The 27,485-nt window shown below is 32.9% G+C and overlaps 2 protein-coding genes across 10 annotated transcripts in view; one reads left to right on the top strand and one right to left on the bottom strand.

The window, feature by feature from the left end:
• The window catches only part of SPR (G protein-coupled sex peptide receptor), a 167,124-nt gene extending 153,574 nt beyond the window's left edge, over positions 1–13,550 (top strand). Inside the window, exon 3 of the mRNA XM_076407079.1 lies at positions 12,894–13,550. Within this exon, the coding sequence (XP_076263194.1) occupies positions 12,894–13,487 (594 nt within the window). The 3' untranslated portion in view covers positions 13,488–13,550. The remainder of the gene's footprint in view (positions 1–12,893) is intronic.
• A 9,502-nt stretch (positions 13,551–23,052) lies between these two features.
• On the bottom strand, positions 23,053–25,304 carry LOC143198095 (lysophosphatidylserine lipase ABHD12). 9 transcript variants are annotated; one of them, XM_076407081.1, is made up of 8 exons: positions 25,181–25,304; positions 24,876–24,934; positions 24,664–24,826; positions 24,416–24,534; positions 24,059–24,352; positions 23,596–24,005; positions 23,412–23,539; positions 23,053–23,352 (listed from the first exon to the last, which is right to left on the bottom strand). In XM_076407081.1, exons 3-8 carry the CDS (start codon positions 24,783–24,785, stop codon positions 23,292–23,294), a joined length of 1,134 nt encoding a protein of 377 aa, XP_076263196.1. In that variant the 5' UTR covers positions 24,786–24,826; positions 24,876–24,934; positions 25,181–25,304; the 3' UTR covers positions 23,053–23,291. The 9 variants fall into 9 exon arrangements, with proteins under 9 accessions (XP_076263196.1, XP_076263200.1, XP_076263199.1 ...); XM_076407085.1 differs by lacking the exon at positions 25,181–25,304 and adding an exon at positions 25,135–25,158; XM_076407084.1 differs by lacking the exon at positions 25,181–25,304 and adding an exon at positions 24,995–25,112.
• Positions 25,305–27,485: the final 2,181 nt, after the last annotated feature.

Genomic DNA, 27,485 nt, shown 5'->3' with positions numbered 1-27,485 from the left:
TATTTGAGCGTACTGAATATAGTAAATACATGTTTACCTTTTCTTTTTGATATATTTTATTATAGTAGGTATTTGGTTGAACACTATCCACATTATGTGTAAACATGCAATATATTCCATTTTTACCCTTTGCAATTCTTTTTTTTTTTTCGTCAACCAGAACAAGCAACATCTACTTATCTTTCTTATTACATTGGCTTTGCTCAGTATGTTGTGAGCTGAGATCATTCACTGACATTATCCGAATAAGAATTTTCATTATATTTGGTTATGTGCATTATATGCTTCCCACACAAATAAACTAAAATAGTATTTATTACCACTTAATCTTTTTGGTACTATATTACCTAATTCTTATCAACATGAAGTTGAACACGTGTTGAAATGTTCACTTTTCGAACCTCTCAATATACGTACTTCTAACAGGTCAATTAAAAAGTCCCCCGCCTACCATAGTAAAACACATTTTTTTGGCGAAATTAGTTTTTTTTATTCAACGTAATTCCCTTCAAGGGAGATACAGTAATTATAGCGACCCTCCAACTTACTATTTTTGAAGTACAATTTGTCCTTTGCTTCAAAATAGGCCTTAGTTTCGCTAAGTGCCAGAGTGCCAGATCCGAAGAATACGTTCCAATAACGCTATGTAATAGTCGCTGTTGATGGTCCTTCCTTTTTCAAGGTAATCAATGAAAATTATTCCATGCGCATCCCAAAATACAATAACCTTAGAGTGAAATAATGGAGTCATGTTTCATCCGTTGTCACATATCGAAGCAAAAACTTTGGTTTATTACGCTTGATGACCTTCAAACACTGCTCCGAATTAGCAACTCGTCGTTGTTATTGGTCAACAGGAGCCCACTTTGCACATAACTATTTAATACCCAAATATTCGTGAATGATATGATGTACACGTTCATTTGATATCTCTGGAGTGTCTGCTATTGCATTCAATTTCAATTTACGGTGATTCAAAATAATTTTGCGGATTTTTTAAATGTTTTCGTCGGTAACAATCTCTTTTGGGCGTCCACTGCGTTCAACGTCTTCGGTGCTTATTTCACCATGTCTAAACTTAGCATACCAATCCTTAATGGTTGATTTTCCTGGGGCAGTGTCCGAAAACTCGGCATCAAGCCAAGTTTTTGCTTCAACTGTATTTCTCCCTTCAAAAAGCAATATTTTATCAACACGCGAAAATACTTTTTTATCCATTTTTTTCACAATAACAAAAGTTGCTTCACTCAAAATGCTAGAAGTCACAAACTAATGCTCCGACAGCTGTCAAATTTATACACGCATCTTTTGAGGCTTAGGGCTGACTAAAAAATATATGGATTTAATTCTAGTAGCGCCATCTATGTATCAGGCCGAGGACATTTCAATTGGCCTGTTAATTATTTTTAAAAATTCTAATGTAGACATTGGTTACATAATTAGAATCACATTAATGTGCCTAGCATCTAATATGGAGCTACTAGACTGAATCCAAAAGATTCACATTTCTTTAATTTACAGTCTCTTGTATATATCTGTTGTTTTCGTAGTATTCATTCATCAAATTCCGGTGCATTATGAATACTACAGACTCTTCTGGAATTGCAATATTCCGATTCGACACGACAGCAACTCTAAAAAATAAGAACCGATCAATAAAGCTCCAGGTCCAAAAAAAGAAACCGAGATAAAATCATAATAATTAGAAACGGGCGGCTCCGCGCATCATTTTACGGGCGACTTTTTTAATATTTAATGTCTTTGTTGTGCCATCTCCGTATTCCTGACGGGAACTCCACATCACGAATGCTAAAAGCGAGATTTTTCCGAAAAATGCCACCGGGGATAATTTCTAATGGGTTTAAACACAAAAAACACCTTTATACGATTTGCGTTTGTCGCTGATATAACAGTTACGCGTGTGGGGTCCATTTTAAAAAGCGAACCTTTATTTGTTGGAAAAGACCGACATTTTAATGGTCATATTAAAGCCGCTTGTCAAAAAAAAAGTTAAAAAAAACGCCACTTGCTTTAGTCAATCGGAAAACAGTTCAATGCTCTCGAACTCTATAAGATTTCCCAGTAAAAGCTGCTTTATTCATAATATTAAAAAAAACTGTTATTCTTTATTTTATTTAAATTTCTATTTATAAATATGAAAATAAATATATTTCGTATAATGTTATGTTTTTATATTTAGAATTCTTCAAGAAGTTTCAGTTACGTCAAAAGTAGCAGTGACTTTTGACAGTTTTTGTTAATGATTTAAAAACAAAATGTATTTAAAAGTAATACAAAAGATTGTCTTAGCGAGTATAGGAATGGTTGGTATATTAAACATATTTAATGTTGCCATGATATTCAGAACTTTGGAAAAATAGTTGAAGATTCAAAGTGGAAGTAAGTTCTGCCTTCTTTCAACAGCTTTTTCCAGATATCCTTACCATTACTGAACAGTTGTAAGTTATGAGTAGTAGCGTAGTGTTGGTGTCTTCTTATTTAGGTATTTCATTATAAAAGACTATAATATACAATCATTCTAAAGAACTTTTCGGCAAAAAATGTCATCATTAGCATTGGGAACTATCGACTGAAAACAGTCGAAACAGTAGATAGTCAAAAAACTAAGTCAAAGTAATTACTATTTTCAGTCAAAAGCACGGTTCGACTGTTTTTTTTTAATTCGTGATGTCAGACGAAGATGTACGAATTCTTGTCTGTATAAAATGTGAGATAGGAAAGGACGGAGATAAATGCTTGGAGCAGTTAATTTTAAAGTCTTTATATTTTCCAATGGTAGTATAAGCTAGACAGAGATGTATATATATTCATTCACGTGATAACTTTAAAAAAGAAAAGATAAAAAATTACTAATTTCTATTATCATGTAATAAATAATATAATTTTAAATGAAGTAGGATTACTTTTATACTGAATGCTCTGTGGATGTGTAAAAAGGAATGGAATAATAACAACACAAATGTTTTATCGTGTTTTAATATATTAACTGCTATTTTTAAATAACATAGCATAATAAATATAAATAGTACAACATAACTTAAATAAAACCTAAGAAATAATGATTTTCAATATCCATAACTACTAAATAAAATGTAAACATATACCTAATCATTGAGAAATCTTATCCATGGTGAACCAGACCCATTTTAAATAAAAGTCTTATTTCTTTTTGAACAGAAATATTTTTAAATTACTGTGAATATTATCATGTTCAACTTTTCTCCCTTGAGGCGGTTTCTTCGATCGTTAATTATTTGCGCAGATTTTGAAAAAACTCGTTCCCAGGGGACAGATGTTGCGGGTATAGAGGAATATTTTACGTGTAACTGATATAATTCAAGTAGTTTCATATTATGGGCTTGTCAAAAATCCAATGGCTTTTCTAAACGCCCAATAAATGAAATTTCCAAGTACTGCTAAATCTGTAAAGTTGCTGCAGTACTTGGAGTAATCACTTCTTTCATTCTAGCCATTTTTTATCAAAATATGTCCAGATGTCAATACATCCTTGGTCAGTAGTTTTGTCTTGAATTTCGAGTTGTGGAACTATATTTGTATTTTTTGAAGTTAGAATGGAAGATACCTCTTTTGTGATACCTTTTTGTATCGCCTCAGCATTATTTTCAATACCAAATCCTGCTTTTTTTATATCTAGGATCTAAAAATGTGTATTTCCCGCATGTCGTATTCATTTCTAAAATTGCCAGTCTTTTATTAAGGACATCTAATAAACAATTTTGTCATTTTTTCCCCATTTACTTGTTAAAATCCTGAATTTGATGGAATGTTGCAGTGCTCTTATTAACTATATAATTAAAGACATGTTGAGATATCTTTCACCAGATAACTCGGTGGTCATTATTTCAATGGGCTTTAAAAGTTGAACACATTCTGTTAAGATAGTCCATTCGTTAACAAATAAAAACTGTGGTGCTCTTCTTAACAGCCAACAAAATATTAAAGTATAGTTTTCCTATCAGAAAATGTATCTATTAGAAATATTTAAAATACTTTATTCACCTCTTTATCGTTAATATTTTTAAAAGAAATTTAACAACTGCTACTGAAAAAAACTCTTCAAATCTTTTGGATCTATACAGTTTTTGAAACCCTTGAAACCTAATTTTAGTTTTCAAGATTTTAGGAAACAAGTTTCGACAAACAAGATGTTTGGACAATGTTTATGCCAGTCAAAAGCATCTTACTATTTATCATTTACAATTTAATTTTCTTGCCCTCGAAAACTAGCGTTCCAAAATGCTGCTATATTAATTTACAATATATAGTTATTCACAAGCAAACTACAAAAAAAACATAAAACCACATATATTACATATAAATCTATATAAGCATAAATGCGGCGCATTACTTTCAAGGTCGCAGCTACGGAAGGCCAGAACGTTAAAAATCAGTCGAATGAACTAGTAGAACCGAAAATAGTAACTAAAAGTAAACGACTGAAACAGTCGATAGTAAATAGTAATAAAATCAGTCGAACCGAAAATAGCGACTAAAAACAGTTACTAGTAAAAGCAGTCGAACCAAAAATAGCGACTGAAATACTCGATAGTAAACAGTAGTCAATTACTGAACAGTCGATAGTTGATTTCAGTCGATTGTTCCCAACACTACTAAATACTATTTACATGCAATTCATAATTTCATTTTAAACGCAGTAGAATTACTTTTTATATTTGAATGTTCTGTAGTTCTGTGGATTGAATTTTTCGATGGAATGGACCACAAATGTTTTATCGTATTTTAATATGTTAATTGATATGCTTAAATAATATACTATAAATACTTAAAGAGAACTTAAACAAAACTTCAAAACAAAAAATGTTACAGAATGAACATAGAATAAAAACTAATTCATGACATAATGAAAAACGATCGCACAATAACTACTAGAGCTTTTTTAAATAAAGTAAATGCTTTATTTATTATTCAACGGAAATATTTTTGAACAAAAATCGAGAGAGTAATCAAAATATTACCTAATATTGTCATAAAAACAGTCAAAATATCATTCACAATTTTATTATTTTTACCCTATTACATTAACTATGTTGAAAAATAAATGAAACTTTAGATAGGGTTTCGAAAATGAACAAGTCTGATAGCAAGGCAGCTAAGTTCGGTTCTTAATATGGTCAATGAGTTACATTTCAAGAGTATGTGGCATATGAGGACAACCTCAGGGGGAGCATGGGGGGCCTCCCCTTAGCAAACGGATATGTGAATTTACAAGTCGATTAATGATAACATGGTATGACTTGAATTTGAATAGTAGGATAGACGAATTTCTTAATTACGTTAAGCTAACAGTTTTATAACAGAAATTATTGAAAGTCAGCATGCATTCGGATCATTTTTAATCATTTTTATTTCTTTCAATCAGCGTTTTTTTTTCACTTTAAAAAGATATTTATTGAAACATATTGATATAACATAAATTAATCAAAATATTTTCTACAATTACTTCCCATCAAAATCCCTTCAAAAGAACGATGTTGGTTTACAGCGATCCAATCATCAATACATTTTCGCACTTCTTCAGCATTTCGAAATCGTGTGCCAGCAAAGCAACCTACCGACCAACCAACCAGCCATCGATCTGAACAAGTAGTAGTCAGAACTAAATTGTGCACGTGCAAAAATAAATAACTTGTGATAATAACAACTTTTACAAAATTCTATCAAATTAAGCAATTTTTATAATTTTATATATATTTTACCAAATTTTTGTAAGAGAAACTCGCAAAGCATGAAATTATTTCTGTCGTTATCCAGCTGGTCAAAAGCCCTATTTAAACCTGATAAAGTAATAGGCTTAGTACAGGAGGGGATAGAATCGAACGTTAAAAAGGCGATTAAATCTCTACTATAACTCTGACGATAAGATGGGCTTTCAGAACTAATTATGTAGGCAATCCACCCTATTCGTTTCTTCTCAAGTTTAGTCACTCGAGCTGCCTTAAAATATCTACTCAGCACCGTTGACGTATGGCGTATGGCTTTTGTAACTAAAACTTTGATAAATTGCTACGTTTATTATATGTAGCTGAACTATGAGATGAAGTAAGGTGTATATATTGTATGTCAGCACGTATTCTAATAATTTTTGCAGTTTAAAAATAATTCATTGAAACAACGTAGGTACAATATGTACTAGTCAAAATATTTTCCATAAAATAATACCACTTTTCCCACACGATTATGTGCCACGTCCATGTCGAAAGAACAATGTTGCTTTTAAAACGGTCCAATCGTAGTTGCTTTTTAGCATTTCTTCAGCATCCCACAACTGTATGCCACTCAGGTCATGCTGTATCGATCTGAAAAACTAGTAAGTAGAAAGCACTTTCTCTGTTGAGTACGCTGAATACGACATAACTTATCATTCGAGCTGCAAAATTGTAACCTTAATAAGTAATGCAACGTGTTGTCAAGAATTGTTATATAAGAGAATGACTTAGCAACTGTTGCTCACTTACGCTAACTATTTTGCAACAATAACAGCTCAATTGAAAAGTTCCCAGCCTGACACATAGATAACGCTACTAGAATTAAATCCATATGTTTTTACCATATGTCAGCCCTAATCCTCCAAAGACGCGTGTATAAATTTGACAGCTGTCGGATCATTAGTTTGTGAATTATAACATCTTGAGTGAAGCAATTTTTGTGTTTTGACAAAAAACAATTTTCGCGTGTTGATAAAATATTGCTTTTTGAATGAAAAAATACAGTTGAAGCAAAAACTTGCAGTGGACGCCCAAAAGAGGTTGTTACCGGCGAAAACATTAAAAGAATCCACAAAATGATTTTGAATGACCGTAAATTGGAATTGAGTGAAATAGAAGACACTTTAAAGATATCAACGGAATGTGTATATCATATCATTCACGAACATTTGCGTACGAGAAAGCTCTGTGCAAAGTGGGTGCTGCGCGTACTCACTTTTGACCAAAAACAACGACGAGTTGATAATTCAAGCGTAATAAACCCGAGTTTTCGCGTCGATATGTGACGATGGATGAAACATGGCTCCATCATTTCACTCTGAAGTCCGATCGATAGTCATTCAAGTGAACTGCACATGATAAACCCGCTCTAAAGCGTGGGAAAACGCAACAGTCGGCTTTCATTGACTACCTTGAAAAAGGAAGGACCATCAACAGCGACTATTACATAGCGTTATTGGGCCGTTTGAAGGACGAAATCGCTGAAGAACGGTCGCATTTGAAGAAAAAAGAAAGTGCTGCTTCATCAAGACAATGTACCGTGTAACAAGTCAGTGAAAACGATGACAAAAATCCATGAATTGGACTTCGAATTGCTTCCTCATCCACCGTATTCTCCAGATCTGGCAACCAGCGACTATTTCCTATTCTCAGATCTCAAATGAATGCTCGCTGGGAAGAAATTTTCGTTTAGTGAACAGGTGATCAACAACACTGAGGCCCATTTTGAAGCAAAGGACAAATGGTACTACAAAAATGGTGTCGAAAAGTTGGAGGGTTGCTATAATCAGTGTATCACCCTTGAAGGGAATTATGTTGAATAAAAAAAAATAATTTTGCCATAAAAATGTGTTTTACCCTGGCAGACCGGGGACTTTTCAATTGACCTGTTACATCATTTATTTGTTCATTTAAGGTCGGTAAACATTTCCAGTAACTGTTTCATTCTAAAATTCTAACTATAAACATAAAGGTTCTGGTTGAGCTTCTCCAGCTCCCAGATAATGATAGATTAGTCAGAAGATTAAATAGAGTAAAACCATTTGATCTAGTTCAGTGAAGTTAGTAGTAAAACATAGTGCACATTAAAAACAGTGACATAGATAAAGCCGTATATGGTAGAATAAGTACAGTAATTTTAAAACACTAGCAAATGAGTATAAAAACATATATCAACTGCTATAATAAATAATAATAATGAAAATATATATTGTTAGAAATATAGAATTTAAAAAAATACTCGAGTGGTTTTAATACATATGTTCAAATAATTCATTTAATAATAACCATATAAATGACGACAATGACATATATTAAGTAAGACATTAAATAATACAATAAACACAGTAAATATGAGGATGACTATTATTACTGTGAGAGGGACGTGCACTCTACGAGTTGGTACCGAGGAATGTGTTCTCAACATCCCAAGGGTAGCGTTGTTTCGTAATTGAATCCAAAAGTGGAAACATGGGCCGCTAAAAATATATATTTACCAATTTTTCTCAATAAATACCTTGTTAGAGTGAAAAATGATCAGAATACATGCAAACATCTAATAATATTTGAAATTATTAACAATAAATGGAGCACGTTAAGGGTTATTTAAACGAACTGCATTAAATAGAACTTAAATAATGAACATTAAATAGATGAAGTACATATTTTCTACAAGTGCACTGGCAAGAAGAAAATTTCTACACGGAATATGTAGATTATCTGAAAAAAATGTTGACAGACCTATACCACTGCTACCAGTAAAATCTAAGGTATTTGAAAAACTCCTGTTGAAAAGAATAAAACCGATTATAAAAAGAAAAACCTTAATGCCTACACATCATTTTTTTTTATTAATGAACATTCAACAATTGACCAAATTCACATAATAACAGACTGTAATTGAAAAAGCTTGTGAAGGTATGAACTCATCGAAGTATCACACGCCTTCGATAAGGTATGGCACGACTCCCTATTTCATAAGCTACAGACTATGTTGCAGAAACAACACACTGAACTATTAAAATATTACATTATAGCCAAAATATTTAGAGTTAAACAAATGAAAGCTACTCTACAATAAAAAAAAAGCTAAAGCAGTACCACAAGGATCACGATGGCTACATTTCCTGATAACACTGCCATTCTTGATGTCGGTGAAAAGTGACAATATAAATAATTGGACCCAAACTTGGAAAATAAAAATTAAAGAAAATAAATCTGTGCGTGTGTAGTTCATGTGTAATCATACCGCACCAATAACAACACATAAAACAATCAGTCCATGTAGCAACAACGTTAAGTATCTCGGAACGAATCTTGATACAAAACTTCGCTTAGTAGAAAATGTAAAAAAGAAAAGAAAGAGAGGATTTAAAATATAGGAAAATGTATTGGTTAATTGGAAGAAAATAACAGTTACCAGTACAAAGGAGAATGCTATTATACAAGCAAGTATTGAAACCCATATGGACATACGGAATTCAGTTGTGGAAATGTTCTAAGAAAAGTAATATAAATATAATACAAGTTTTCCAGAATAAAGTTCTGAAAAGTATTGTACATACACCCAGGGCTGACAGGACTGATTACTTACACCAAGACCTTCAGATACAGACAGTCACTCAAGAACTCAAAAGAATTATCAGCATTGTTAATACATAAACATTATTACACCGAAAATTTAGATAGAGCCGATGGGTCTTCCTAGATGTATACTCAGATTTAAGTTATTGCAAGGTTATTGCCTCAACGACTAGTAAAAATGTAATAAATAAATAAAAATATATGTTACATGCCCCTAAAACAATGGACATATTTAAACGCTAACCGCTATCTTTATTCATTAATATTTATTACGAAACAAACACAGAACGCATCGCATTGGACCATTCGCCTCGGTCTAAACAAAAGGCATAATTACGATCTAGTTATGGCGATCGTCCTTGATATATATCTCTCTCCCTCTCTACCTCTCACTTCCACAAATCCCTGTCCGAACCCGTCGTCCATGCTCCAGATTTAAACCATTGTTTCGGTGGATCCGCATCGACAACTTTAAAAATCCCAAAACCCCTAGGTCCCCGTCGTTCGAAAACGTCAAAGCTTAATTCTTATCGTTAAGTTTTATGCCGCAAAAGGGCCAGCTTACCATCGTTAAATCGAATGTCTTTGGTTCAGCGTTCCTTTTTTTTGTGCCGAAACGGTAGGCCTTTATCGCTGTATCAGGAGATGGGGGAAGGAACGTTTGAACGGTTTCCATAGTCATATTTGTAACAGATTTTTTGATACCCGCATTTATATCGATCCATTAATAACAAACCAACTCGACCGAATTACGCTTTTTATCTTTATTGGATTAGTTATTATCTTTCGTGTAATATCGTTTAAGTAACTCATGGGATGAAAAGTCGGTCCATAATTGACGGAGAAATCGGTGAACATTCATTTAAAATATATATACAGTCGAACATAAAACCTCCTCCTTTTTTGAAGTCGGTTTATAAGGTTTAAAAAAGTTATAAAATATGAAATGATTTAGAAAACAAAAGCTATTAATTTACTTTAAAAACTGTTTTAAATTAAAGGAAAGACTGGATGAACGGCAATACAAAGAGACGATATTGGTAAAAGGCCACTGGTGTGCCTTTGGATTAGCCAGAACTGTTCATGCGCTTTTATTCTAATAGTTAACTTGATATCATCAACAATATTAGCTAAATATAGAAATATATAGCTAATAATATAGCTTGATGCATTTCACAGCTACGCGCTGTTGTTTACGAACTATGGTTAGGAAGTCATTTTTTTTTTGCATAAAAGTTTGTTGAGGTAATATAATTATTTATTATTTAATAGAGAAAATTAGCAGTAGACAATGCAAAAATAAGTGTATAAGATATGATTGATTAGTGAAATGTTGTAATTTTTCAACATTAATTTTGTAGATTGCTATGAAACTGGGGTATAACATATTTATGATAAATAATCCGAAAACAAAGCTTGTTTGAAGATTATAGTAATGGTAAGAATGGTCTATAACTTTCTGATATGACAGATATTTCAAAATATTTAAAAAAGTAGATATTTAAATGTAGTGTTATGTATTTTTACGATAGTGTAATTATAAGATATAACACATGGGCTGAAAAGACCCGGTCGTAACAAAGAAAACGTTTTCAAACTGGCTTTTTTATTAACGTAATCTCTATCAAGAGCCACAGATTCATTCCAGCGCCGTTCTAACATTTCAATACCACTTTTGTATTATTCTAGATAACATTCTAACTTATTTTAAAGTCTATCCTAACTTATTTTAAAAACTATTCTAGCTTCTTCTAGAGATTATTAAATTTCACTCTATGTGTCTATCAATCAGTTCGTATGGTAGTTTGCGTTTGAGTTTACGCACTTCACTGTCATCGCGCACATTTAACTGTTTAGCGAGTGCATTGGGATGTCATAATACACACAGTCCATAATAGTCTTTCAAAGTACTTCGCACCAACACTCCGAATCACACTCGTTACGGTATATAAGGGGCTATCGGGCTAAATCAGTTTGTTGGACACGTAATGTGACGATGACTCGCAACACTTTATTCTGGAATCTCTGGAGGATATCTATGTTAGATTTGCTAGTAGTATCTTGGTATCTTGGTATCTAATGAAAATATAGATTTACACCCTATCAGCCAGTACATTTGATTTAGTTTAACCCCAAGCTGTTTGCGTTTTATTACCATATGTTTTTTCCATGTCAAACGTCGATCGAAATGCATTCCCAGATATTCAACATTGCCTGCTTTCGGAAGTTCATGATTATTCAATTTTACTGAGGAACATATTCTTCTACAAAGGGTGAATATCACATGGGTAGATTTTGTCTCATTTGATTTGATACGCCACGTTTTCAACCACAATTCGACTTTCTTAAGATGAACTTGGAGGTTTTTTGAGGCTGATATTGGATCCTCGCGTGATGATAAAACCGCCGAATATATTGGGTGTAGGTCCGTGTATTTGTCACCCAGTTTGACAATAATATGTCTATCTATGAGGTACGATTTCAGCAATTGAATATATGTATTTCTTGTATTCTTCCGTGTTTATTACGGAAACCAAATTGATGGTCTGGAATAGTCTAGATATCACAGGTAACAGGCTTATAGGACGATAAGAGGAGACGTCTTCTGATTTTTTCTCAGGTTTTTCAATTCTCGTTTTCATTTAAAATAGCTCTAGTTTGAGGCATAGTTAAATGTTGATTTCGTTTCATTTAAAGTACAATAATCTTCCTACTATGTTGAAGGTTTGGATCATCCAGATTTCTTTCCAGATAGCTTTATGTATGCTTGTTGTTTGGTTAAAATCTTTTGCATAAAGCTGTACGGTATCATACGATATAATTTTGGTTCCCGGGCCTTTATAGATTCAAATTCTCTATTGTATGTAGCTTTTAGTGGTCATAAAACGTTAAATCCAAAAGCTATGTTCTATGCGATGTGTGAGAAGGCAATATTAAGAAATGAACAAAATACTTGCGACCAAAATCGTAAGTTTTCAAACTTACGTATTTCCCATTTTTGTCCAGTAGTAAACAAATAAGATTATTGGCCGATTAAATGAATATTTGTTTAATTATCCAGCCAGAGTCCAAAACACAAACCACCATATTGTTATTCCCCAATTTCATAAGCACCGCACTCATTCTCTTTCTTTTGAATATGAAAGTGGTGGAATAGAAGTGCCTCCAGTGCCAAAACAAGTTATAACTGTGTTCATGGCGCAAGTATCCTGGAATTCCATTGTACAGTATTTCCAACCGATTCTTTGATTTTGAATCGTATCTGGTCGGATTTTTTGTCTAACGTAATGTTCAACTGAAAATGTTTTTCTGGAAGAGCATCCACAAATTGTGTAATTTTTTAAAAGAATAAGTTAGTTGCATATTTCTTACTAATTAATTTTTGAATTTTGCTTTTATGTATTATATTTAAAAGAGCATTTTAAGAATTATTAACCGTTAATATTATTTAATTATATTCCTATATCTTAAGGCATTTTGTAACAAATATATACCACACCTGTCCTTTTTACTGTTATTAAAATGTTTTTTTTTTATTTGCAGGCTACTACAACTTGGAACAACCAAAGCGTAGACGTGTGCGTCAAAAGCTACGCCACCTGGGTACAGAATTTTATCACCATCGACGGCTACTTTATTTTCTACTACGTCTTCAGACTGATATTCGTACACATGCTGCCGTGCATAGCCCTAGTCACCTTGAACCTGCTCCTATTCAGGGCGCTGAAGCAAGCCCAAAAGCGCAGGGATATCCTACTCTCGTCCAAGAAGAACCAGAAAAACGAATGCAAGAAGCTGCGCGACTCGAACTGCACCACCCTGATGCTCATAGTGGTGGTGAGCGTGTTCCTTCTCGTGGAGATCCCGTTGGCCGTCGTCACGATGCTACATATCATTTCCAGCTCCATCATCGAGTTTCTCGACTACGAGGTGGCGAATACTCTCATTATCTTCACCAATTTCTTTATCATTCTAAGTTATCCGATCAATTTCGCCATTTACTGCGGCATGTCCAGACAGTTCAGGGAAACGTTCAAGGAATTGTTCATAAGCGGCGCTGGTAATGCCCGAAACGGTTCTTCCAGATATTCGGTCGTTAACGGACCGAGAACTTGTACAAACGAAACGGTTTTGTAAAGAAATTTAAACAAACAATGTTAAAATGTTGTAAAACGTACTTGGCTACAACTGTTTCACTTTTCTCTCGCACTATAAGTATATATTAATATATAAGTACATACTAATACTTAAGTATACACTATAAGGATATACTTAGTACATATATATATACATATATATATATATATATATATATATATATATATATATATATATATATATATACATATATATATATATATATATATATATATATATATATATACTTTTTTTATTTTTTTTTTTTAATGTGTATCTATCTGATGATTTACTGTTGTTAGTTTGAGGTTAAAAAATTATAATGGAAAGAAATAGGTATCATCATAACGGCATACCAACTTAGAAGAACCAGAATTATCTCTTAAGTCTTTAAGTCCCCTGGCAGACTTAATCATCAAACACATCAGTCATTAACTTATTATTCAAACTCGCAAACGATACAGATGTCGAAATTCCGGCGAATCATAGCATACGAACAAGGATTTGAATTTAAACATTTCCAGTTTTTGCAAATTATACATATATATGAAGGATATAATATAAATAGAATAAAACATCTTGAATTCACAAATTAAGCTAATATTTCCAGTAAGCCTCGTGTGTTTCTTTTCATTCATTTCTTCATATCCTATAATATAAAAAATTTTAATTTTAAAACAAATATAGAACAAAATGCAATTATTTGTCAATCTATAAATATTACAGTAACAAACCAAAGTTATAGTTTTTCTGTATTTAAAGAGTATAATATATATCCTCGTATTCACAAACTAGCTTAAATTTCTTCAGAATTCATATATAATATAAAACATGTAATATGAAGACCCTTTTATAAACATATTACACACTAAAACGAAAAAAAGAAAATTAAACAATATATATGGAATAAGAAATATAATGTATCTGTATCTTCCCAGTTACTCAATAATATATTTAAGTCATGGTAAATTCTAGATGGTCCCAGCCAAACAGCATAGAAGCACCTTTCTCCGTTCATTCAATATAAGCAAGGAATGCAATTCAGACCCATATGCATTAAAACCCTATGTAGACTCTATACATATACAATCATAGCTATATTCCTTTAATTTTTAATATTGCCCTTCATTCATTATGATTAACATAAAATCTTCTTCCTCTAAAGTGCGGCAGGTATCCAGAAACTGAGGTTGTGGCTTATGTAACAAGACACATACTGTATTTTTAACTGTATTTGCCTGTAGTTCAACACCTGTATAGAAACTTTTATGTTTTGTACCTGTGGAATTCCATCAGTTTGTTAAATATATAAAGTTTTAAGCATCAATAAATCTAGTCTTTCCAAATTGCCACTACTTAAATCATAGTCTGTTCAACATTTTTTTAGTAATGCGTCATGGATATTTGTGACGTCGAAACATTGCAATGTTACCGCATCAACTCGTGAGTTTTACTTCAGTCTGGCTTTGACGTACAAGAAAATTCTAATCTAAATAAAATAATTGAACAACAATATTATCAATTATAATTTATTTTAACATTATAGTGCATCTAATACATATATTATCGAAGGACTTAAAACTACAATTAGGAACACATGTATAATAGTTTGTAGGTTCGATTTGTTTTCTTTACATTGAACTCTTTTCCACATCACCCTTGCGGTAGAGTTTCTAGGCGCATTTTTTATGTTGTGGTATCCCCCTGGAGAGCTAATCCACCTAACTAACAATTGTATATCTGAGAAACTGATTTTACTTTCATTCAAGAGCATATATACCTTTAGTTATTGTTTCCTTCGATGGTGTGTACTTGTCAAGTCATCTTGGTATCACTGTATATTTTATTTCTTCTGCTACTATCAGTGTATACCATTCTTTATAAAATTTATCACTTAATTCTGTCTAATGCTTTTACCATATTTACAAAACAGTTGGTATTCATTCTCTCCTCATACGTTCTAACCTAATGCTCATGTTTAATTTTGAACAATTACAATCATATCTGTGCACATAAATAAATCTTTTACGCACTACAGTTATATTCAATTAAATATGTGCATACCTTTAGTTGTTTCCACTCTCATCACTCTGTCTCAGGAATTTCCAGCATTGCACAGCATTAACACATATCCTAAAAGTTTCCTTTAGTCACTTTCACTTTCCGACTCACTGTCTAATTCAATCACTAAACTTTTAATTTCTAATCTGTCTAAAACATGCTCACGATTCCACCATTTATCAATTATTTCCTCCGTATGTCTTATCGAGTTCATCCAAACTGAAGGTGTTATGGTTGACAATGCTTATTTCCACATAACCAAATAGTTTTTGATGGAATATCCTTCTCGACCAGCAATATATCTGAAATTAATTATTAAAAAATATAATGACCAACAAAACCTAATCGAATGTTATTGTAACTTTTACTTTTTCTGTCAATTTTTGTTGTCTTTACACTTTCTTTGTTACTGTCTTGCCAAGAGTGCCACCATGAACCATTTTGAAATATTCAAGTTTCATCAAGACACACAAAATTAAGTAACTTATCTTCCTTTGTCTTATTTTATGCCTTTAAAACTGCATTCTTTTTAAGGCAACGTCTGGAAGTTCCATTAAACCTCTCCGAGGGGTATCTTTACACCCTTTAAACCCTATGCCCTGTAAGAGTGTATGAAAGGATGTCTTACATCCATCAAGAAGCTGCATCTCCCTAATTCTTTTATGTATACTTTCCCGACACACAATTTTCTCTAAATTAATTTTATTAAATTATGTTTATATCGATAAAATAGTTTATGTACTTACTATTCTTATACATCTCGTAATTTTGTTCTCGAATATAGCCAATACCAAGATGGTCACTATTCGTCACCCACTTTGTATGTAGACGGGATTTCTTGGGTGAATCTAACGTATTATTCTTCATTTTGTAATGGATGTTATTAACAGTACCCACAATAATATTTAGTGCGGCAGCAACCCGCTAAAAACATTTTCAATAAAATAGTAAGGACTTTTTTTATTATTTAATATTATCTTTTATTTATTATTTATTATTAATCAATAATTACCTCCCTAACGGAAATTATAGGCAAAAGGGAGTCTCCATTATCTCGTTCTTTTTTGAAATATTTTATTAAAGCCGCAATCAATTTGTGACCCTGACTATCTATTGTTTTCAGCATTTTCAAACGAAATAATATCAATATTACGAGCGATTTAAAATTTATTAATATAATCAAAGCCCTAAAATAACGTTTCTCGGTTATAGTAATAATAACTAATATTTTGAATAATTTTGCGTACGTCTGACAAACGGCCGCCGTCCGTGCAAAATTCTTAAATACAATAGTGTTAAGAGATTTTAACTCTTACCTATGTCAGAGCCAAACTGAACTAAAACTCAGAGTTGATGCGACAACATTGCAGTGTTTCAACGTCACGAATATCCATGACGCATTACTAAAAAAACTTTGAACACACTATATCTCAGATTTCATCCAATATTGAAATTTGCAATCATATTTTTAAAATATCTTACCTAAGTCACTTTTATGTCCTGCATGTGTTTTATTGTATATTTCTTTCCCTTTTCTATCAATCTTATACCAGCCGGACAATAAGAATTTATTCATCACCCTTTGATACTCTTATGAATTCTGAATTCATAAGAATATGAAAGGGTGAGAAATATTCTTACGAATTCCTGATCGATTACAGTCAGAAACTGTGATCTTGATGAAATATGCTCACAAAACGGACATATTTATCTGTACTATTACTTCCTCAGGGTCAACTATGCATAAAATGTAATGAATTTGCTGTAAAACTGAATCCAATTTGAATAATTATGATAAAAATTGCATAGATATGCACCGAGATGGAATGTTTTTATATGCCCCTTCAGTTTAGAAGTCTTATAAAAGCTTTCTCGCCAATAATCACAAATCGATGATTTATCCATTACTGCCTATTGATTATAAATAACACAAGAACAAATAGAATACATATAAATAGAAACACAAGAATAAATAACAACATTCTTAACCTTACAAAACAGACCTCTTACCAGTACCATGGTCAAACCCAAAATGACCGCTGTAGTTCGTTGGATTCTACCTCCTGATTGCTCGTAAATGGCAACATTGCAAAATCAGGCGGAAATGGCCGAAGTTTACCGAATACCACCTATGATTCTCCGAAATAAGCCGCTAATTTCGGAAACGCCGTATAATACATTTATCGACCGCCATCTAGGACGCCTCATAAATTTTAATATATCCGCGTTGATATTTGGGGAGATACCTCGCCATTAACCTCAGCTAATCGCAGTTTAATCACTGTTTCTACCAGAACCGATTCATTATCATCTACTTGGTATACAGAACGGCAGTTTCCCGATAAATTTTGATGTTTTTGACCCCCTATTTACATTAAACCCGCTACGTTTTACAACAATTTTAACTCATAACGATTCGGCGGTATCTTGTTATCGAACATATTAAGCAGCCCTGGAATACTCCAGCTACTTAATCGATAGTACCAAAAGAGAACATCTCCCACAATTAACTGAAAAAAATGACGCTTAATATAGAGACTTAAATGTTTTATATTTATATAATTTTAGGCATAGACTATATATAATTGATATAATTTTGTAAATAACATATATATGTACTGTAGCATAAACTATTTATCTGTAAAGAAAATGGAGATTAAGTGATTCGGATGAACATTACTGTAAAAAATAAACAATATAAACAAATAAAAAATAATTGTGTATAATAGATGTGAAATATTATAATTGGATAATATTTACTGTTACTTCTTTATTATTACTGTTAATAATAGAGTGCTATTCGCTTTCAATGAAAGAGCCCTATTTGAAAGATAATAACACACACGCAAACAAACAGCGCGGCTATTATACTTATATGAGTATTCTAAAATGGCGGAGAAAGTATAATATAATAGCCGGCAAAAAATACGTAGTATCATCCACCTCTGTATTAAATGTTTCCCATTATGACCAAACTACGCGATAACATTTAGTACGAGAGGCGCCTATATGAGTAAAATGCTACAAAACTGTTAGATGTTTTATATATTATAATACTATTTTATAAATGTTAGTTTTTACGTTACATATGCTATTATTAATCGATTATTTAATTAAATAAAATATGTGTTGAAATGTTTGTGTGCATTTAATTTTTAGTATTATTACAATTATTTCTAGTATCCATTTATTTCAATCGCTAGTGTCTAGTGATTGAACACCAATACGACAAAATAGAAATTTATTATAACTAACTTGAAGACTCAAGTTCTAACTTTAACGAATAGTTGCTTCCTTATGATCATAATAATATATCACTGACAAAGCAAGATGAAAATGGCTCACGGCTCTTCAATTACACAATATTTTTTACGAAATCTCTGTGGATGAACCGTTTCGATCTCAGAAACTCTGTACGACCTAAATCCAAGTCTTCTTTTAAAGCAGCTTAATGCTATTTTATCCAAAATATCAAAATTATGTGGCATTTTAATCGAAATATTTAATTTTTTTAACCGACTTCAAAAAAGGAGCAGGTTCTATGTTCGACTGTATATATTTTTCTTAATCTATGTTGGCCGATTTCTCCATCAATTATGGACCGATTTTCAAAATTCATTTTTTATTCGACAAAGTGCACTTCTGAGATGGTCCCAATGAAACTAAGTCGGGATCTGTTGGGGGGAAGGTGGGAAACCTGAAATTTCAAAGGCAATAATCAGATATTTGTGTATAATGTTATTGCCGAACTGATGTAACAGAAGACCGGAAGTCGTTCAGTGCAAACATCGTTCAGTTTGCTTTTTAAATACTAACCATATCATATGAGAAGCCGTAGAAACACTGCAGACAACTGCTTCTATGGTATAGTGGTTAAAGCATTCAGCTCATACGCGGAGGGCGCGGGTTCGATTCCCGGCGGAGGCAACTTTTCGTTGTTGTTTTAGTTTGGTTAGAACCTTTGTCAAATCACCTAGGTAGGATGGCGGACTCCAGACATTGTTACTATATTCCTATTTTTCCTCATACACCCTTACTTGGCCTACCCATTGCAATGCTTAACAATTTTTTTTAATTATTTAATTAATATATTGTTACTAGTCGTTTCCGTCTAACCTACAATTTGTCTTTATAATAACTTAAATCTAGGTATATAACTAGGAGGACCCATCGGCTGGTCACTGCTGAATTTTTTAATATATGCACCTCACTACACAACACTTCACAAGATCAGATGGTTTGATTCTTTTGAGTCTGTGTCCTGTTCTGGTGCTATCCAATAGCAATATTTCAATATTCGTATGAGAATGGAGTCATGCCCCCTTGCAATTATCTTGATTTCTTGACTGACTGTGGGTATCTGAAGGTCTCGATATAGGTAATCAGTTCTATAGTATTTGGGTGCACCCACAATACCTCTCAAGACATTATTCTGAAAAATTTGTATTTGATTTATGTTACTCTTTGCAGAGCATCATAATTGAACTCCGTATGTCCATATAGGTTTTAGTATTTTCTTATATAATAACAATTTATTATGTACTGTTAATTGTGATTTTCTTCCAATTAGCCAGTACATTTTCCTATATTTCAATTCCAGTTCTTTTCTTTTCTTCTTTATATGTTCCTTCCAGCGAAGTTTTGCATCGAGATTCATTCCAAGATATTTAGCGTTGTTGCTATATGGAATGATGGTGTTATTTAACGTTATTGGTGCTTGTACGGTGTGTTTATAGGTGAACTGCACATGTACAAATTTACTTTAATTAAATTTTATTTTCCAAGCTTGTGTCCAATTATTTATATTGTCGCATGCCTGTTGTAATTTTCGTGAGGTTTCTTCACTATTGTCTCCGATAGCTATAATCGCAGTATCATCAGCAAATGTAGCCATCGTAATATTTTCCATTTGTGCTATATCACAAGTGTAGAGTTGATAAAGCATTGGTCCCAGTACACTTCCTTGTGGTACACCTGCTTTAGCTTCTTTTATTGTAGAGTAAGCTCCTTCTTGTTTGACTCTGAACCTTCTTGTAATGTATGGTTGTAATGTATGATTTTAATAGTTCGGTGTGTTGTTTTAGTAGTATTTTCTGCAGTTTATGAACAAGGCCTTCATGCCAAACATTACCGAAGGCTTGTGCTACATCTAAGAATATAGCTGAGCATACTTTTTTACTTTCGTAGGCTTTTTCAATAACATCTGTTATTCTGTTGAGTGCTTGTTAATAAACCCAAACTGGTGTGTTGATATTAGGTTTTTTTCTCTCTATGATCGGTTTTATTCTTTTCAATAGGAGTTTTTCAAAAACCTTAGATATTACTGGCAGCAGTGATATAGGTCTATAGGCTCTTATTTCGTTTGGTGACTTCCCAGGTTTTGGGATCATTATAATTTCCGCCATCTTCCAAATGTCTAGGACATGTTTTAACCTAAATGCTGTATTGATCAAGTTGGTGAGTTTTATAATTCCCTTTCTTAGTAGTTTTTGCAGTAATTCTCCTGTTATTAAATCGTAGCCTGGTGATTTCCTGGGGTTAATGTCAGTTTTAATAACTTTGGTTAACTCTTTCGGCGTGACTAATTCAATTATCGAATTTTCAGCTTCTATATCCGGCAAATTATATTCAATATTAAAGTAGTAAGTAAATTTATAACACTAAAAGGAGAGTAATAAAATATTTTTAACAAAAAAATTGAACCGACTTCTGAAACTTCTGCTTTGTATTATCTTCTTTGCCTGATTGCAAAGAATATAATCATGCAAAGACTGAGGCTTTTTTAAAGTTAACCGATCTCTTAACCTGGCATCTAGTCTCTCCTTTTGAAGCTCTGAAACAACTTCATCAAAGTCTTCCGTTGAACTGTTTCTCTCACAGTCTTGTGACTCATCATTAACAGTTTCCTCTTCTGCTTTCTCTTGTTGAAATGGTAGTTTATTATGTTCATTACAACATCCAGGTTTCCCTTCAAATTGTACATCTCTAGATAAAATAACGCTTTGATCCTTTTCAATCCAAATTCTAAATTATCAACATAATATGTTGAACCAATGATCCTTATGTTGTTGTATGTTCAGAATATATACTGCAATGCTTAACTAACTCAGCTTATAATCCTGCTGGATAGGTCATTTCTGGATTTGAATAATTCAAGGTCCTGGTCACTTCAACTACAGTTCTATTGTCTCGCTCACAAACTCCGTTTGTGTAATTCCATTTTTGCGTAAAATAGATCTAACCTCTCCATTATTTTTGTATTTGAAAACTACTTTCTCTAAATTAACAGATCAATTGAAAAGTCACCGGCCTGACATATAGGAGGCGCTACTAGAATTAAATCCATATTATTTTAGTTAGCCCTAACCCTCAAAAGATGCGTGTATAAATTTGACAGCTGTCGGATCATTAGTTTGTGAATTATTGCAAAAACTTGGCTCGATGCCGAATTTCCGGACACTGCCAAGAAAATCAACCATCAAGGATTGGTATGCTATGTTTAGACGTAGTGAAATGTGCACCAAAGAGGTTGTTACCGACGAAAACATTTAAAAAATCCACGAAATGATTTTGAATGACCGTAAATTGAAGTTGAATAAAATAGCAGATACCCTAAAGATATCAACTGAACGTGTACATCACATCATTCACGAATATTTTGGTAAAAGAAAGCTCTGTGCAAAGTGGGTACCGGGTGAGCTCAATTTTAACAAAAAACAACGCCGAGTTGATGATTCGGAGCAGTGTTTGAAGATGATCAAGCGTAATAAACCCGAGTTTTTGCGTCGATATGTAACAATGGATGAAACATGGCTCCATCATTTCACTCCCAAGTCCAATCGACAGTCATCCGAGTGCACTGCACACGATGAACCCGCTCCAAAGCGTGAGAAAATGCAATGGCAATGTTATGGCGTCTGTATTTTGGGATGCGCATGGAATAATTTTCATTGACTTGAAAAAGGACCATACTAACGATATTAGATAATATTATATAGCGTTATTGGACCGTTTGAAGGACGAAAACGCCGAAAAACGGCCGCATTTGAAAAAAAAATATGCTGCTTCACCAAGACAGTGCATCGTGTCATAAGTCAGTAAAAACGATGGTAAAAATCAATGAATGAATATCACGATACATTGATAGATCTCTGAACCAGCTTTGGATTGATGCTTGGAGTGAGTTAATCCCCGTATTATTGTAAAACCACTTTAGCTTACACTTAAACACACAAAAATTCTACTCTAATAAAATTAAAAACAGCTGCATTATGGATCAATAAATCTAAATAATTGATACTAAATGACGGTTACTTTATAATAGTTCCAAATTACTTACCTGGACAAGAGACCAAGGTTTTGTCCAGCAGAGTATTAGTACCTTATCTCAATAATCTAAATCAAAGCCCTGATCCCTCTTAATTACCTCTTAGTTCTCAGTATTGCCTTCAGGGAATATCATAATTGAGAAGCACAAATTACACTATACAAATAGAATGCTCAATAAGTTTTCAGAAATATTTATTTCTAATTTGTCTAATATAAAATACAAGCCAAAAACTAAAACTATTTATTACATTATAAACACAACTCAAATACATATTTAACATATACTAAATTTTATTTGCTATTAATGAAACAGCATAAGATTTAGTGCTTACACTGATCCATGTTGTATATTTTCGATATATAAAAAATCACAGTTGGCTAAAATTATCTTGGGGTAATGCCTTACAATACTATTTATTCATTCAATACTGTTTTATGATTTTTCTGAAAGGTGTAAACATAGGTGGTAAAATCTCTGAAAAACATAAAAATATTTTAGAAATAAAAATATCATCGTTAAGGGTATAATTTTACCGAATTTTATCTGATAAATCTAACGCTTTGCATATAAACTTATGTCCAAAATGATACTTCTCATCAAAAGAATGAAATATAACCCCTCCCTGAGTATCAAGTCGGCACTTTTCTGCTGATTGATATAACTACAAAAATGTAAACAAATGACACTGTGATCAATAATAATCCACACTGATTGTACCTTATAACCTAATTTATAGGGAACCACTTTATCATCTTTGGCATGAAGTATCATCACAGGAATATCTATGCCACATATATATTTGTCGGTGGTAAAGGGGAAATTTTTCGCCATAGGGTTTACAACTGTCATTTTAAACCATGGCAAATGTTTAAAGAGCTGAGCTAAAGGGAATTCACTAATTTCTTCCTTCATATTATTAAATGGTGCTTCTAATATCAACCCTAAAGGCCGATCTAGACCTAAATTTTGTATTCTTAAAACAGCATGACTAGAAATACTTGTTCCCAATGAATGGCCCCATACAAAAATATTACTTTTTGTTCGATTTTGTATCCATTTATAGATATTCAAAAGGTCATTCACACAACCAATTTCACTCGGAGAAGAACTAGATGAGTCTCCATAACCTACATCAAATTCTTTATATAGTTGCATACTCAGTATTATTAAAGGAAATTACCTCTATAATCAAACGCAAATACATGAAAAAACTTTCTTAATACTTTATACATTTCAATTCTATGGTCACTCAATCTAGTTCCACCATTCCCATGGCTATATATAATAATGTCTTGACCATTATCTAGAATATCCTCAAAAGATTCATCACTGCCTTCAAAGTCTGTAATATTTTCTGGCAAAATTTGCCAAACCCCAAGTTTCACACCATCATCAGTGTTAATATAAAAATTACGAGAACCTTTTAATCCATAAGCAGATGGATTTTTATAATCCGGAAAGGCAGGAACATGCACTATAACATAAGCATCACATTAACAATTGATATAAAGTTAATATAAAAATTGGACATACTTACCAAATGTTAAAAATACAGCATATCTTTGGAGTGTGTAAGAATACTTATAGATGATTGGGAGTATTACAAAGAGCACAAAACAAAAGAACAAAGCAACTTTTAAAAATGTAAGGCTTATTCTGAAACAAATTTTTTTATTATGCAACGAATTGAAAACAAAAAATTAATAAATATAAATAAAATAATGTAACCCTATATTAACAGTGCCTTCTAGATGTAAACAAAGTAACAACTAAAAAAGTACTTACATATCAAAATAAGCCAATATACCAAAAACCACTGGTAATAAGGGTAACAGTACACTCCCAATTAATGCCAAAATTGATTCAACTAGCTCACCAAACGAGTGAAAAGTGAATATTAAAGACATATTATTTTAGTAGATATATATATCAAGTGTTGAGAATATCTCTAAAATAATGAATTAAATAGTGCTCGGCTTATTCAACATAATACCGACCTTCTAATAAATCTCCTTTTACCCATTAACATAGCTCTCTACTAGCCTGTACACAAAACCTAAAAATAAAAGAGTATTGATTCTCTTGACGTAATTATTTAATAATTTAAACCTATTACAAACAAGTTTAATGAAATAACAAAACATGTTAAGTTGAACTTGAAACATTATATTGGGTTGATCTATGAAAAAATAGTCGAAGTCAAAGTTCTTGTGCATTTATTAACAAAAAAATATTACATAATAAAACAATACTTGCTTGCTTTAAAATTAATGAATCAATGAATTAATTAAATAATGCTAACCTTGAAATGATATAAAATATTAACATTCAAACAAACGGACACAAATAACCTTTGAAACCGTAATATTTATGATAGTATTCTTCGATTATTCGTATAATCGAAACATAGCGATTACAGTCAAATATCGATTATAAAAATCCGAGTATTTCAAGTCGAATTCATATCAGAATGAATTGTCAAAAAACGCTGTCAGAGTTACAAAGAAGATTATTTTGGGTATTGTAATTAAGAAAGTATGACACCGTATGTCAGTAAAAAATAATAATTAATATGATGATTGATAAATATAATGAAATATACAAAATAAATGTAAATACAAATTTAAAACTTTAGATTGTCTTCTAATATAATATATTATTGATATGAAAACTTCAAACTAATTATTCGATTATACCTCACAGTAATTTTTATTTACATTTACTTGGTACTTGCAGGTATTTTGATCATTTATTCACTTTCACGTGTTTCCACTCATTTCATTATTCATCATTTGATCAGTCATCGTTTTCCACAACTTTTTCCCATCTTCATTGAAAGATGGACCATGTTTAAAAAATAATGTTGGATTGGTAGCCATCCAATTATCTATCCACTTTTGGACTTCCAGTTGTCATGACAGGCAATGAATATGCAATTTCGAACCAAATCGCAATGCGATAGCCATTTCCCCACTTTTTTTATCTTTCCAAGAGGGACGAGGAATTTTCACACAATAAGTCTTCAAATTCATTATCTTTAATCACCATGTTTAAATTGTGGAAATAATTAAAAAGTTTGGTGGACTTCGGCAGGAAATTTATTAATTAAAATAGTTATGAATACCGAAAATGCAATTTTGTCGTTCCTTATAACACCAATTAAGTCAATAACACTAAATTGAAAAATTATTTTATGTAGACGAATTTCAAGACCATCCTATTTGTAGGGATGTTCGTTTGGTCGGTCGGAATGTGTAGCTGTCGATACGATTGTTTGTCAAAACACTCACTTCTATTTTGTGGAAGGAATTCGCACGAGAACTGAAAATACTGGTTGAAGAAATACTTGTTTATTTCGATTTAAATTGATACATGTGGTCGACGGAAGAATGGACAGGATATTAGGTTAGGTAAAGGAAGTACGGTACCCCTGTGGAAGTGGTACTGTTACAAGGCGGTAGAGAAAAGAAAGGAGGGCGAGACGTATTTTTTGGTCCTGATTTACCAGATGAAAAGGTTTCCTTCCTGATATTAACTCAATTTATAAGAGAGGATTGCCCGTGAATGCGCTTGATTTCGGGTATGAGAACCTTTGGCGGCTTGAAGAACCGCTATTTGGGGGGATAGTCTTGGATAGGACCTGATTGGGAATGCCTCTGACAGGGATCAGATGTGAGAAAAGCGTGACGTCGTGGTGGTGATATTTTATAGCCGGTAAACGCATGGCACCAATCCAACAGCGTTGCCAACCTTTTACTTTGATGTAGGTGAATGCATGGTAGCCTAAAGGGTTGCAGCGGTCGCTACATCACTCCCCTCCTAGTATATCTGCCGTGGAACGTACCTCTATGTGGTGCAGGTTCCGGATTGCACCCGCAATTACGCAATGAATCGCCTAGATACTGCTTATGGCGACGAGTTTTACGTGATAAGCTGCCATCTAAGTTATAGCAGGACGTCGTTCATCTTGGGGCGTTCCGATTTGTTTGAGGGTACGTATAAGTGTGGTGCCTTACGTGTCTCGTCTCGTGATGCAAGGGTTTTCATGTGTTGATGTTATACATGATGGGCTTCTGTGGTTTTCGTCCATCGCGTTAGCATAGTGGGATAACGTCGACCATGTGATGTTGATAGGTTCCGTTCCTCCTGCTATCCTTTCATGCACATGTCGAACACCTGTTAAACTGGTTTGTCTGTTAGGCACTTCGATCATGTCGGATCATTGTAGGAATGTTCGTCTGGTCGCTCGGAATTTGTGGCTGTCGATACGATTGTTTGTCCGAACAATCATTACTATTTTGTCGAAGGAATTCGCACGAGAACTGAAAATACTGGTTGAAGAAATACTTGTTTATTTCGATTTAAATTGATACATGTGGTCAATGGGAGAATGGACAGGATATTAGGTTAAGTAAAGGTAGTATGCTAGCGCTGTGGAAGTGGTATTGTTACAAGGGTGTAGCGAAAAGAAAAGAGAACGAGACGTCGTCGTGGTCGTTAATCCAACAGCGTTGTCAACCTTTGACTTTGGTGTAGGTGAATGCGTGGTGGCTTAAAGAGTTGTAGCGGTCGCTACCATAGAAAAAATGCGACCATGGTCGCTACAT

This window comes from Rhynchophorus ferrugineus, unplaced genomic scaffold, assembly GCF_030347505.1.
Source record: "Rhynchophorus ferrugineus isolate W39M unplaced genomic scaffold, kcgeb_rfMv2 rfM6, whole genome shotgun sequence".
NCBI classification, from domain to species: domain Eukaryota; kingdom Metazoa; phylum Arthropoda; class Insecta; order Coleoptera; family Curculionidae; genus Rhynchophorus; species Rhynchophorus ferrugineus.
The sequence above is the reverse complement of the archived record's forward strand: the minus strand, read 5'-3'. Positions and strand labels throughout refer to the sequence as shown.

Coding starts and splice junctions, on each gene's coding strand:
- LOC143198095 (XM_076407081.1), bottom strand. CDS start 24,785: ATGTCTTTAATATTCACTTTTCACTCGTTTGGTGAGCTAGTTGAATCA. Junction 24,353..24,415: donor TGCTGTATTTTTAACATTTG/GTAAGTATGTCC, acceptor CTTATGTTATAG/TGCATGTTCCTGCCTTTCCG. Junction 24,006..24,058: donor ATTTGCGTTTGATTATAGAG/GTAATTTCCTTT, acceptor AATTTGATGTAG/GTTATGGAGACTCATCTAGT.